The sequence below is a fragment of the Chanodichthys erythropterus genome, chromosome 4 (genome assembly GCF_024489055.1).
Source record: "Chanodichthys erythropterus isolate Z2021 chromosome 4, ASM2448905v1, whole genome shotgun sequence".
Lineage (NCBI taxonomy): Eukaryota > Metazoa > Chordata > Actinopteri > Cypriniformes > Xenocyprididae > Chanodichthys > Chanodichthys erythropterus.
The window spans coordinates 20,365,733-20,380,178 of NC_090224.1; the positions used below are offsets into that span (position 1 = coordinate 20,365,733).

The 14,446-nt window shown below is 39.0% G+C and overlaps 1 protein-coding gene across 4 annotated transcripts in view; it reads right to left on the reverse strand.

The window, feature by feature from the left end:
* Positions 1-14,446, reverse strand: part of extl3 (exostosin-like glycosyltransferase 3) — a 49,170-nt gene that overhangs the window by 16,862 nt on the left and 17,862 nt on the right. For 3 of the 4 annotated variants that reach the window (XM_067384463.1, XM_067384462.1, XM_067384461.1), the window contains exons 2-5: positions 6,392-8,975; positions 5,545-5,672; positions 4,362-4,506; positions 3,937-4,065 (exon numbers count right to left, since the gene is read on the reverse strand). In XM_067384463.1, the coding sequence (XP_067240564.1) occupies positions 3,937-4,065; positions 4,362-4,506; positions 5,545-5,672; positions 6,392-8,533 (2,544 nt within the window). In that variant the 5' untranslated portion in view covers positions 8,534-8,975. Of the gene's footprint in view, positions 1-227; positions 1,454-3,936; positions 4,066-4,361; positions 4,507-5,544; positions 5,673-6,391; positions 8,976-14,446 lie in introns of those variants that run through there. The other variant, XM_067384460.1, reaches the window with a different exon arrangement.

Sequence of the window (14,446 nt, forward strand, 5' to 3'; positions counted from 1 at the left end):
GTCAAATTTCACCACCAAATTAAATGGAAATAGAAATAAATAAGATATGATATTGTGCATAAAGACAAATTTAGATCAAATTTATTTATGATCGCGTTGTGACATTATTTTCACACTTTTTCCCTAAAGAACCATATTGCAAAAAGAAAACAATGTATTTAAAATGTAAATATTTATGTTTGATGTACTGAATTTAACATTATGATGTAATTGAAAAAATGATGTGCTTTACAGTAATAATTTTTTTTTTTTTTTTTGGATTATGGTATCGAGAACTGGTAGAAATGTCAAATCGTAATAGTCCTAAATCATTTCATTTTGATGAAAAATTATATTTACATTAGAAAAAGAACAAATGACTTTTTTTTTTTTTTTTTTGCATTACGTAATGAGAATTTAGTGCTATAATTCATGAAAATAATGTCACAATTGACAAAAAAAACAGGCTTCATTGTCCTTTATGTTAAATACGTGATTAAACATGACCTGGATATTTCAGTCATTTCACCTTTGAAATCATTGGACCTTATTAAATTGACACACAACACATGAACAGACTTGATTATCCATATCCAGCAAAAGGCATTAAGATCAATCCGTTATTCCACAAGGGTACAGAACAGGTTACACACAGATATTTCGTTTTCTTATATGATCGTGACTGACATGAGAACATGTAACAGTTTGATTTGGTGCTATTCCTATGCAGTAATGTTGATATCTTGTGCTATTCTTACTGATGATCAACAAACATTTGACGGGGGTTAGTGACTTTTAGTCACCATCAACCTACAGAACAACACACACAGCCGTTCACACAAGTTCAAAAGCACACACACGAGTAAAAAAAAAAGAACATGACCATCAGTGCGTTTCAAACAGAGTATATGCAAAGTAAGTAAAAATAAAGACATGAATCATTTAGAGCCATAATTCTGATCAAAAACAGCCTCCATCAGTCCGTAACTTTGTTCTGTCAGTTTAACAGGATGCAAATGTCAATTTGGCGTCCATTAAAGCGTCCCTGTCTCAAGACGTCCCATGAAAAGTGGTGCAAATAAAGCCTGTAGTGGTTGCTGATGAATCACGCACAACTGTAATCGTTCGTTCTGCATTTGTTCTCCCTTGGCTTCAAGGAAGACGAGTTCAAAGTAGAATTGTCCTATATTTACACGAAAGCTTTAATTCCCTTCACGTTCCCAGAGAGAGACCTTCCCGTGTCAGGATTTCTGTGCAGGTTCCGTTATATGAATTTAAAACATTTCGTCTTGTCGTGCGGCAATCGCGTCTTGAAGAGTACTGAGTCCACTCTGAACTGAGTGTATAACAGCGGCATGTATCCGTAGACTTTTACGAAGAAGTTGATGCACTTGTGACGCTCGTGGAAGTGCGAATCGTCATGCGACAGAGCCTGCGGACATCCGGGACAGCGGAAGGTCCAACGTGACGTCACCTGATGGGGAACGCCAGGAAGAATTAAATGAATAATAACTTCAATTTCGGTCAGTTCCTCACACAATCTATCATCTATCTTCAGAACACAGAATGTAGTGCAAAAGTTGCATGCTTTTGTTCTTTAAAGGGGTCATGAACTTCATTGTTTTATAACGTTTAGGGTGCATTTATAAATGTTAGTATGCGTTTTTGTCATAATGTAGAAATGGCAATTTTCCAACCCTGATTTTAGCCTGTCTGAATATATAAAGTTTTAAATATGGATATTTTTCTTACAAAAACACATCCCTTCACTTCAAAAGGCCTTTATTAAGTCTCGGGAGTCGTATGGATGGATTCAATTTTAATGGATGGATGCATTTTTTCTGTCTTCAGAATTTGGCCTACCATTCACAACCTTTATAAACTCTGAAGGACTAAGGATATTTTTAAAAATATTTCAGATTGTGTTCGTCTGAAAGAAGATAGTCATATACACCTAGGATGGCTTGAGAGTGAGTAAATCATGGGAGAATTGTCACTTTTTTGTGTGAACTATCCCTTTAACTAATCATGAAAAGTGTTGCATTACATTTAGATCTATGGCATGATATCTAGATCGTGGCATGAAAGGTTGCAGTGATGAACACTGTAGCCGATCACAGACATGATGTTGATCTCATAAAAGCAGTGATCTCAACATTGCAACTCAATTTCTGCACACTAACAAATGCTTTCATCATAACTAAAAGTGCAAACACAATGTAACTAAGAGATTCGTTGAATAAAACAGGAGTTTTGGTGAGAGTCCAGAACTCAATGATAAACTCACGCTGTTTGATTGACAGCTCCAGCAATTGCAAAGGGAGCGTTCTAAATAACAGATTATTTTCATCCAACTAAGAGAAACAACCTGAAATTGACGTTTAGTCACTGGTTTGATTTACTGACACACAGACAAAGATCATCTGACTGCACATGAATCATTAATATCAGATCAGGCATTAGAATTAACACAGTTACTGACATGTTGTTGCATTACTCTTGAGACCATATCAAAAAAGTCTGTTTGAAAATCCTGCGCCGAAATGCGTTTGATTTACCAAAGAATCCACAGTGAAATGTACCGAATACAAATAAATAAAGCTCAACTGAGACATTCACATTGTTGAAAATAAATAACCATATTCCTGCATTAGGATCCTTTGAAAGGTAATGTTATTTTTAGTCCTGTACCGTCATCTCACTAACATGCTAATGTTGCAATGTTGAAGCAGGCGTTGATTTCTTATGCAGAGGCGGGGTTTCACCTATCTGGACGAGTCATTCAATGGGTCTGGTGTCTATAAAAGCTTTAATTGGACTAACAAGGAAGTTTTCAGTTCTTAAACTTACAGGATATTCTTATAGTACTATGACCTCCTATATATCAAAAGTTCAAGGAAAAGTTGATTTCATGACCCTTTTAAAGCTTTGTTTGTATGGAAAAGAGCAGCTTGTGGGAATAACACAGGTTTGAAACAACATGACGACGAGCCACTGACTTAATTTTGAGTGGATTATTCCTTAAATTAATCCCTCCATATAAAGATGACAGACTTATTAACTTCATAAAACAATATCATCTTTTTTATTCGTGTAGCCTGTTTTCCCATTGCAATCTGGTTGGCTTTTCCGTGACAACAAAACAAATGTAATTGATTTGTCTAATCCACAGGGACGGCATCAGCCGGAGAGCGAGAGGTGTGCGTACTGATGAAATCCTCTAACTAATAATGCCAGAGAAAATCCATCAAATTTCATTACACTGTTAATACACAGGCCATCCCGATGCTTCAGTCAATAGACTTCAGAACGTCAAAGGATTTTGGAATAATCTCACTATAATCAATTCTATTGTAACACACATACATTAAACAGGAAGAAGTGTGTTCAGTCTCAACTCTGGACATTGCCTAGATATTTAGCATTTTTACAGTATACAATAACGACAAAAATGCCCAAGAATAACAGGAATCTTAAATGTCCATATTTCACTCCAAAAAAATGAAAAATTTTCTTCGTCAATACTCTATTTTATATTTCTTTATTTTGATTTGGGGGTGAAATATGAGTAAGGTATGATCTGGACAGATGTGTGTTCTTGATAATAAAGAGATTTATCAATGCCAACACATTAAAATTTGAGCCAGATGAACATGTAACTTAGTTTTGTTGTCCTAACTGGAACTGAAAGTGCTGCACAATGGCAAATTAAGAGCCAATAAGGCCATATTCAATGTTCTAAAAGTAGTTATGTGGAGAAATGATTTGAGCCAATGAGATTTAAATGTGGGCAGAGCTACCCAGAGTGACAGAAACAGAAACCAAGTGGCAAACAGAATGTATGTTTGATTAACATTATTCACTTTATCGTGTTGTACACAAAAATGGCACGACTGAGCACTAAACTAAAGTGACAAAAGCCACAAAAGTGTGTGCTTCAAGTTACAGCCCACTGACCTTGATGGGGGGTTTGCGAGTGATATGCGACACGAGGAAGTTCATGGCGATATCCTCACAGTTGATGTACTCATCCACCATGTCACGTATGGCTTGAGGCATGACGTAAGAATAGAGGTACGCATAATACTGAGGAGAGGAAGAAATTATGACTTTTAATAAAAAAAATGAACACAAGAAAGTACCATGATGTTGTACAGCACTGCTCATAAATGAAACATGGTGTTCAGTTTGCTTATCCATCTGGAAAATGAAGCACTGCATTTGGTTGCACAACAACGTACTTAGAAGCCACATTGATTTTCGACCAACTAAACCATTTTCTGCTCAGATTATCTGATGTTTCTTAGGTAAAACTACATAAGCTCTGTGTCTATTTTTGGCATAATCAGGCTCTGGAAGTGTCAAAGCGGTCAAAGCTTCACCTTATGGAAGAAGGCCGCACCCGTCAGCACCATGGAGAGCTCGCAGGAGTAGTTGGAATTGTAGAGCCAAGATTGGTGATTTACATCCCATGCATGAAACCTTCCTGGGAACCCCACAATCCGGTCTCTGGCCTCCCGCCACACCCTGGCAGTGGAGAAAGAGATGGGAATGATCCAAACCAGAGCGAGAGTGGTTATTATAATATTCACTGAATCGCATTTGTTGAGCAATATTTGGATGCCTCAAAACAAACAGATATATTACACCAACTCGACCAAATCTCCCATTATCTTCTCATCTGACCAATGTCTAAACATGCAAACAAGCATGGAGATACACAGAAGGAGTTTTCTTCAACTGTCATGGACTTTATCAGATCAGATGCTTTACATTCCTTAAACTAACAACTGAATCTGCAGCTGTGGGCTTAAGCTCTCTGAATGCAGAAACCCTGCAGGAACGCACTACAACAGTGTGAAATCTGTTTTGACAAATACCTTTAAAATTGGCATATAGATGGTAATGTGCATTTGAAAACACAATTTTCAAATCTTTGGATCATGCTAAAAATGGTATTCTTAAAACGCACAGACTGAGGTGAAAAAACAGATCAGCTCACAACGTCTCTCCAACAGAAATATTTTTCTTTCCTTGCTTCATAAACCTGAATTGCAGTTGCAGCCCAAAGCTGTGACATCATGGGGAATTGTTTTTTTTACATGTTCCACATTTCACTTATACTTTCTAATAGAATAAAGGACAAATAAAATGAATAAAAATGAACTTCACAATAAAACAGCAATGGGAACTATCTTATAAAAGCAACAATGCCCCTAAATATATCTTTTAAAAAGAGGGAAAATATAAAAATAGGCATTGCATGTCTCTAGGCATTGCATTTTCAGAGTGTAATGTTACCAATTAGTAATTACAAAACAACTAAAAGAGTAACTATTAAACATTATGGCAGGGTGATTTCGCACAAAATAAAAAGTAAAATACTCAATATTTTCAGCTTTTTGACTATATTCAATATATTCTTTAATATTGGTGTATTTGCTTTGAAATGGCCAAAAGATGGATAAAATTGTGGATAAAAACAGCCAATTCTGAGCATTTTGTATTATCGCCCACTCCTATTAAACATACTAAGCTATGATCTTACTAACACTAAAATCTCACCTGAATCCAAACATAATTTCATCATGTCGAAGATGGGCATCATCATCAATAGACAAAATAGCCTCAGTCTCGACTGCATCCCAGGGAATGAAGCGATTGTTTAAGCTGTTTTTTTCTGTGCGTACCACCTGCAGAGAAAAAGCCCATCTGTTGAGTCAACATGCCATATTGTGAATGACTGCTGTGGTAGAACATGGCATTATTATGAGATTTTACTGGGCCAGCCACATACATAACCTTATGAAACCAACAAATGCCAATCAAAATAACTGAATTGTTCTGGAAACCATTTTTGATGAATAAACCAAAAGCTTTGTGTGTTTAAAATTAAAATAGTTCCTAGTTTGCAACCTTGTATCCATAATTAAAGCTCAATTTCAAAGTTCCTAACTACCTCTCAAAGACATGAAGACAGTAAGAAACTTGGGGTACTTCGGCATTCTATTTGGGATTTCATTTCAAAGTATAACCTTACTGTGGGGGCTTAATACAGCACTGTTTCCTTTAATATCACCAGAACTAATTTGGCTTGCTGCCCTAGAGACATGAAAGCTATGCTTCAAAGACTGCAGAGAGAGCAGACCAAATCTACAGCAGACTGCAATGCTTGTGAGGTTCTATCACATTTAAGCCTTTGAGAATTCCAACTAATAACAGGCTTAACAAGATTTTTTTTTACTGAGTGGTGCCTGCCTGTGCAAAACTTGCCACCATGATGCAAGGGTGCTATGCATGTCTAGGGTGTTCTGGAATCTTACTAGGGTGTTTTAGATGGTTACTTACTGGCCCAGTAATAGGAAATGGCTATAAGAAATATGTAAAAAAAAAAAAAATACTGTATGCTTACCACAATAGGTAGACCGATGTCTGGCCAAAGAAGATCATCAGAAGGTGGTTTTGGGGAATTCCACACTACCACCACTTTGTTGAGATAAGGCAGACCATTTAGTCTTTCCAGCGAGTTCATAAGAACCTCCTCCCGTTCATAAGTAAGCATGACCACGGTGAACTGCTCCCGTGGGACGTTACCTCCAAGAGCGGCCTGAAACTCTTTACCAGATCCCCCAGAACCACCACCGATAGGGCGGAAACCAGTCCCTGACCCCAGAAACTTGGCCTCTGAAGGAAGTACAGGGTCCAAGGGAGTATGTGGGAATAGATGGAAAGGGCCAGGTGCACGATTCCAGGTGCGGTAGACATCAGCAACTGTGTAGGTGAAGTTACGCAAGAAGCGTGGCGAAGCATAAGGGGGCTCTACTTCAACAGGCCCTAGATCGAGGTCGCCATTGTCAGCCATGTTAGCATCGGTTCCTGCCAACTTTCCAGCTTTGTGAGGAATCTCCTGAGCAGGCTCCTCACGTATGGGTGCTGCTGGTATCTGGATGCTGGTTCGTACACTAGCCAGGATGGTGCTGAAGATGCTCTCCGAGGTGGAGAAGTACGTCTCCCAAAGAAAGCGACCCTGTCGTCGCATGGCAAGAAGATCATTGTCTGAGATGCTACGCAACAGAAAGTGCAGCTCCGTAATGCGTGGCTTGGGTACCATAATGACTGCCTCACTCCAGCGTATGAGGTGATGGTAGGGCAACTTTGAGTGGTCACCAAGCACCACCGGTATTGCCCCAACTTCCAAAGCCTCAAAAAGTCTCATGCTACAGCCAGCAGAAGCCACCAACTGGCCATCACCTGGAGATATCACCAGGGCAAATGTAGAAACCTTCAGTACCTCTAAACGATCCTCGCGCTCACCACACAATGCCCACTCTGTTGGTAAACTTGGCTTGGGCTGATTCTTGCAAGTGAACTCCACAAGAACCTGGTCTAGGTGACTGTCCTGTACAGCTTTAAGTGTGCCAATAATACGATCATCATAGTCAGCTGGTGGATCCCCTTCCATTTCCTCCTCAAAGGACTGTGGTGGGGCTTCAAGCAAGCTGCTCCTCAAAGACTCAACCTTTTCTCCCTGAAAGGTGAAGAGGTACTTCCTCTTAACAGGGACTTGCGGAGGGACCTCTAGGAAGTTGGGCTCAGACAGAGCGTGGACTAGAGGAGACACCACCATGTCGAAACCTTCTCTATATTGGCGTTCAAAAAAGGTAGACTGTGCCACTGCTGCTCGTCCTGTGCTCACATTGTACAGGAAGTTCTGAGTCAGAGACTTTCTAGAAAGATGGACAAGGAGGTGGTTGTGGCCATCCAGCCTCCAGTACGGCAAAGCCTTGAGCTGCTTTTCAAGGTCTAAAGGTGAAGCAGGGGGAGAGGAAGGTGATTCTTGTATTTCCCCAACAAGCACTATGTACAGACAGGCAATGTTTGGATTATTGGTCACATATACACTGCTTTTGACAGATGATGCAAAGGCTTGTTTGACAAGAGGGTCCAACTTCTCACCCCAAGGATATGATCCTGTGTCATAAACATAGACAGGGAAACCAGATGTAAGTGGACATCTAGCGTAATCAAAGCAAGAATGCAAACGACAGCTTTGGGCCGACTTCGGAGGAGGGTATCCAGGATCATCCTTGTCTGGTAAAAGTCTAACTGGCAACGACAGTTTTGGCTGGTTTTGTGCCATAAGTTCCTTGTAAGAGTGCTCTGTCTGGCTGATGACATTTTTTAGTTGTAGCAAGTCTTGTTTGGCACTGTCGATACTACGTTTACAAGCCTCGATGCGTAGGTTAAGTCGGGCTATCTCGCCATTGAGCTCTTGACGCTTTGCCTCAAGCTGAAGTAGCTCCTCGCTGACAGATTCCCGTATACGACACAGGTCTTGCACGTGCTTTGCTTCACACAGCTCTCCTCCAGGTCTTGGCCCAAAAATGCGCTTATCTGGTCCTCCTGCTTCATCGATTGTGGTGAGGTAGTAATGTGCAATGAGAGGGAAGAAGACCAGGATGAAGAAGAGCATGAAACTAAGCCAGGTGAGCCGTACTCGTCGCAGTACCCATGGCTGGCCATTGTTCCCGATGATGCCTCCACTTCGCTGCATCGTGCAACTATCACTCTCCTCTGAACCAGATACGTGAATGCAGCTGCCGAAGAGATTCAGCTGCCATAATGCAACTTCATCTGTACTGTACACTTTTGAGTTTCCAGAGTTTGTAACTTTTGAGTCATTGTTTTAATTGGGACTTCTAATAAAAGGAAATTTCATCTTTCTCGTGACAAAATGATATCGTCCATAAACAACACGGTCTTGCGTGTGGTATGATGTATGTTGAAACTGAAACTATCCAAGAGAAGAAGGAGAGTCCCAGACAGCAGTAAAACCTGAGTGTCCTTGATGGAGATCAGTAATGGAGGCATGGCTGATCTTCATTTTTCTTTGTGGCATCATACTCTGGTCACTCTTCCATAGTTGGGACTCATGAATTGGCCACAGTGTGCCATGAACTTTTGAAGACACTGTATGCCATCCAACTGCATTCAATCTGTAAAACAGAGAGCAAGTATCAGATTTTTGCACATAGAACAACATGTATCAGATCATTTTAGAAAACAACTACAAGTCTTAGTAGACTTTCCTTGGGTCATTTTATATGATCAGTGCTAAAGACAGGAAATCTGAATCACTTGATGATCTGAAATGAATGACAGATTCTGATAACACCTCAAGTCTAAGGTCCAAAACCGACTGTATGCAAGAACATGAATGCAAACACTAATTACGTATTTCAAAATGAACTGTCAGAGTTCTCTGTATCACCTCTTGTATAGTCTGACACTGTAATTCAAGTATGCATGTGAAATATCTACTATAGGACAGTACGCTTGCAATGTGCTGGTCAATCATTTATGCCTACATTTGTTTCTGGCCTAAGAGTTTTCCTTTCTAATTAATGATTACAGTATGCAATTGGCAGGAGATGTTTTTGCACAGGGTGCCACAAAAAAAAGTTCACACCCATTTGTTAGATTCGAAACCAACTGGCAGCACTCAAAATGACCTCACAAGCTTGTCCTATTCACTGAACACATTATCTGGTATGCTGACAGCTAGCTCCAAGCATTAGCAGCTGTTCTAAAACAAACCCACAGAGCAAACACTCCATAAGGCATTTGTACAGGGGGAAAAAAACATGTGAATTGCCTCAAGTGACCGTCTCTGCTAGATCTGCCCATGTAACCGTCAGTAAAAACCATGCAAGATTTCAGAGAGCTTCATTATCTCTGGATGAGTGGACGTGCGGGATGATTTTCCCTTTAATGGAACAGATTTTGACATGGCCACTGATCCTGCAGCAGGGAAGAGATGCACAATCACGCACTTCTGTCAAACCACTGCCTGGCTCATATACTTTATTAATCACCCAAAACAAAGCACAAATGTATAGGCTAGTGTCTATTAAGATAAGCCTATATTAGGACAATACAAGGACATGACAAACATTACAAACTAAAATGGCATTGAGGAGCTAATGTAACATCAGGAAAGCAGAAAAACAGCAAGGAATTTGTATATACCATCTATACAAAAATTACACAATATTAGTGCCCGTCAAAGCATGGTACATTGAAAACAGTATGGTTCATAAGTATGCTGGCCATTTACATACTGAAAAGAAAAAAGAAAAAAAAAAACTACGCACTTCCAATTAACAGCATAGGACATACCTTTCGCATGTACTTTTTACGTTAGTAGCATACAAATTGGGATTCACCCCAAGTTTGATCTCAAATGCTACAGATTACCAGACCGTGATAAGAAAGAGCACCCTGCTCTCCTCAGATGAATTACTCTAAATCTCCAGAGAAACGTTAAAGTGATGAGAGACAGACGCTGATGCTAAGGGACAAATTGGGGCTGATAAAACACTTCCCCGCTGAACACCTGAAGTGGATAATCATTCTTTGTGACCTTTGCCTGATTAAACCATTATTTCTCCTCCTTTCACTGCATACGAACTGCTGTATGGGTTGCGATTTGTGATTGTTCACCAAACTCAGAATAATATGATTGTCACAATGATGTAGAAAAAAAAAGCATATAAACTCTATAACATAAAAGGATAATCTCTGTGTTTATGTTATGCAATAGGCAAAACAGTGTTTTGTTCCATTACCAATTTAAACCATTTCACCTCGAGAGATCAGAATCAGTCTGCTCAATTACACAGAGAATGATTTCATTACCATCAAATTAAACATCATCCTAAAGAATTCATATTTACATCATTTTATTTAGCAAGGAGGCATTAAATGTTTTCTGAAGTCCTTGCCATCACAAGAAAATATTATTACATTTTAAAATATATTCAAAATATATTTACTTGTCTTTTTGACAATTCAATTCAACGTTTGAAATCATGCTTCCTTGTGCTGTTTGTAAGCAATTGCAACACATTCATTGAGTGAGCAAACATTTAGGTGAAGATAATTGTAATGGTAACTGATCAATGTTTATATGTGAAATTGCCTAAATATGGATAAATTAAAATCTTTTCATCATATAAAGTGATTGGCTCTCTTAAGAAGACAAACTAAACTACTCGATTCATATGGATTACTGTTACAATGTGTCATGTACTTTTTGAAGCTTGAAAATATGAATTGACTGGCCTAGACTTTCCATGGATGGAAAAAAAAATAATCATGGGATAATATTAAAAATATCTATATGGCAGTTTTTCCCTGAGGTATTGAAAATGGTACTTTCAATACTTTTCAAGATATCGTATCCAAGTTAAAAATTCCAGTATCGTCACAACACTAAAATGTAGAATATGGGCTTTTTAAAGCAGAATAGTTTTCCCCATGTGAGCAGGCAAGACCCAGCATGCCTGAGCTCCGTCTCTGTGAATCGCCCCGGTCATTAACATGAAATTGAAGGTATTCTGAGGAACTTCTTCACACTGACCTGTGATCAGGTCCAGAAAGTTTCACTGGAATAAAAACTCTCCATCTAACTCTGCTCCACTGCCTCTGGGTTGTGAAGGCAAAGCAAATTTACCACAAGCCAATATTTGACAAGTTTTGCAAATGGAAGGATTTTTTCCAGTCTGGCCACAGCTGAGTAGCAGCAAATACAGATGAAAGCAGGAAATTATGGATCCCTTATTATCAGTGCGAGCATATTTTATACAGCACTGACATTTCCTGACAACAGGGTAACCAATTTTCTCAGAGCGAAATTTGCTTTGAAGGCAAGAGTCCAAGAAGGACCAGTGCAAATATATATATAAAAAAAGAAACATGTTCTTTAGAGTGTCCGACTCCAGTTTGAACAAGTAAGGCTGAACACCATTACTGACAATCCTCATTTTGGCTGCATGAGATTCTCCAGCTTTGTTGTTGTTGAGCAACCAAAGAGCAAGCTGCTAAAGCTCCGCCCTCTTGGAAAAAAGAGGCATTTGCATTTAAAGGGCCACATACAAAAACGGCAGGTTTTTGCTCACACACAATAATAAATTACCTGTGTAGTATTTTGAGCTGAAACTTCACATACACATTCTGAGGACACCAGAGACCTCTTGTGAAAAGTTTAGTGTTAGTAATTTGAACAAAACCATATCACTATTAAATATTAAACTACATACATACCACAGATAAAATCACTCTAAACACCCAAGCAACTGGATAGTAGTGTCCTGGAAACCACTTACAACAGCCCAGCACCTTGATGGTGAGTTTTACACTTATATCTATTATAAAATGTAGTATATCTGTGCATTTTGCATGAACCTGAAATGGCTTTAAAAAAAAAAAAAAAAAAAAAAAATCTCATAATTCAAAGTTAATGTTTCCCTACATCTAAAAGAATCTTTATTAAATGTTTCTGTCACAGTTGTTGCTCTCCTTGACATCCAAGTAACATATTGCATAACAACGTTACTTAAATTGATCACCACAGATTTCATACAAAGGCGAAATGAAATTCCAGACTGTATAAAATAACTCGGCTCAGCAAAGAAGCAGTTGGCGCACACAAGTTAACTAGGACATGCTTTTAGCTGGATCGATGTTCTACATAAAGCAGTTTAAACATCAGACAGATGTTGAGCTGCACTTTGGGACATCTTCTCCAGACAGGAATGATTTGGCAGTACTTTCTCCCAGATGATCTCCAGAACTCCATAAATGAGTCACTCTCTTCCTAATGCACTGCTGAAACAATATAGACCACTGAGGTAATACAGCCTGTCTTACTGAATTATCTTAGATGCATTCTGCAGCATGATGTCAATGTGATGTCAAGAGAAAGAATAAAATGCCAAAAGATGCAATTTAAAGGGGACCTATAATGCCCCTTTTACAAGATGTAATATATGTCTCTGGTGTCCCCAGAATGTGTCTAACGTTTCAGCTCAAAATATTCCACAGATCATTTATTATAGCTTGTCAAATTTGCCCCTATAAAAAACAAAGTTTTTGTGTGACCCTTTAAAATGCAAATGAGCTGCTGCTCCCGGCCCCCTTTCCAGAAGAGGGCGGAGCTTTAACAGCTCAACAACAACAAAGCTGGAGAATCTCACGCAGCCAAAATGAGGATTGTCAGTAACGGTGTTCAGCCTTACATTGTTCAAACCGGAGTCGACACTGATGGAGAGACTCAGGAAGAAGTTACAACTTTTAGACGTTTCTGAATGGTTAGTGGATAAATTTATATAGTTGCTGTGGAGTTGATTCAACTCATCCACTAGCATGTGTCGTCATGTTAATCTTTTGTGCAAATCCAGTGTTGAATTGACTTTTGTGAAGCAGTCCGGAGTAAAATGACGGCATGGCAACAACACTCTACTACAACAACTCTTCCTCTTCTCTAAAGCAGCCCAACATGGCCACACCCCTTTTGTTGTGTGTTCCTGGGGGTGAGGTTTATGTAAATTTGAGCTTGCTGTAGTCCCTACAAGCCATTTGTTGTAGTCTTAGAGAATTCTTTAAAAGAAAATATCTCCCTTTGCATTGAACTTTGAGCGTTGTAACTTTAAAGTTAACTTTACAGTTGTTGTTTATGCTCAAACAGCAACATTACACACTAACTGTGAAGCTCCAAAGTGACTTTTTAAAGCATTCCCTTACTTTTTCGAACTAAAAAGTTGAAAGTAGGCCAAGAAGTTCTAAATGTTCTTTTATTATTGGTAAAAAAAAAAAAACTTTTCAGTTTTATGGTCAATAGATCTGCTTCCCCTGTCATCAATAAAAAGGAAAGCTGTGCTGCCAACATTGTATTGGCAGGGAGGGAAAAATAAACCAGTTGTTTACTCATTATTAAAGTCCTTTGACCTAGAAACACCTGGTTCACACATCTTATCTGCTCTTTTACAGTAAAGTCAAGCTCCTAAATTATTTCAGTGGAAATAAAACAGACAGCTGTGTTTAATTAACTAATGCTTGATCTATCAGAACGTTCTGCACTGAATTCAACATTAGTAAAATACCCTAGACAGGGATAGGCAAAGGTTTTAGCTCAGAAGCCACACATTGGGCTTTAAATAGAACATGGAGAGCACAAACAGTATAATTCTATTTGAGATATTCACCGTCAATTGGTTTAAATTGACTTTAAATCTAGATCTGCTCAGGCTGGATGCCTCAGAAATCTCGGCAGATGACCGTGCAAGGATAGCTTTCTTTGTCTAGCAAGCGCTAACAGGTCCCACTGTGGGACCTCCTACAGTGGGCTTGAGGCGCATTTGCATCCTGTATTCCCTGTCAATGTTAGCAAGAAATTTAACACTAATTTCTATCCGTTTCACCCTGATTTGGTGCACACACCCAATGTCTTCCTTCGGGCAACACACAATCCCAAAAGGCCCACCTGGATTTCAGCCTGACAAAATAACATTCCTGATATAAAAATCGAGTTATCAAAGTGATCCGTTGAGACGAGACACAGTCTGGCTTCTACCAATTATATATATTTTTTTAGTCTAAGAGTGATGTTACAGCCCATTACACATAT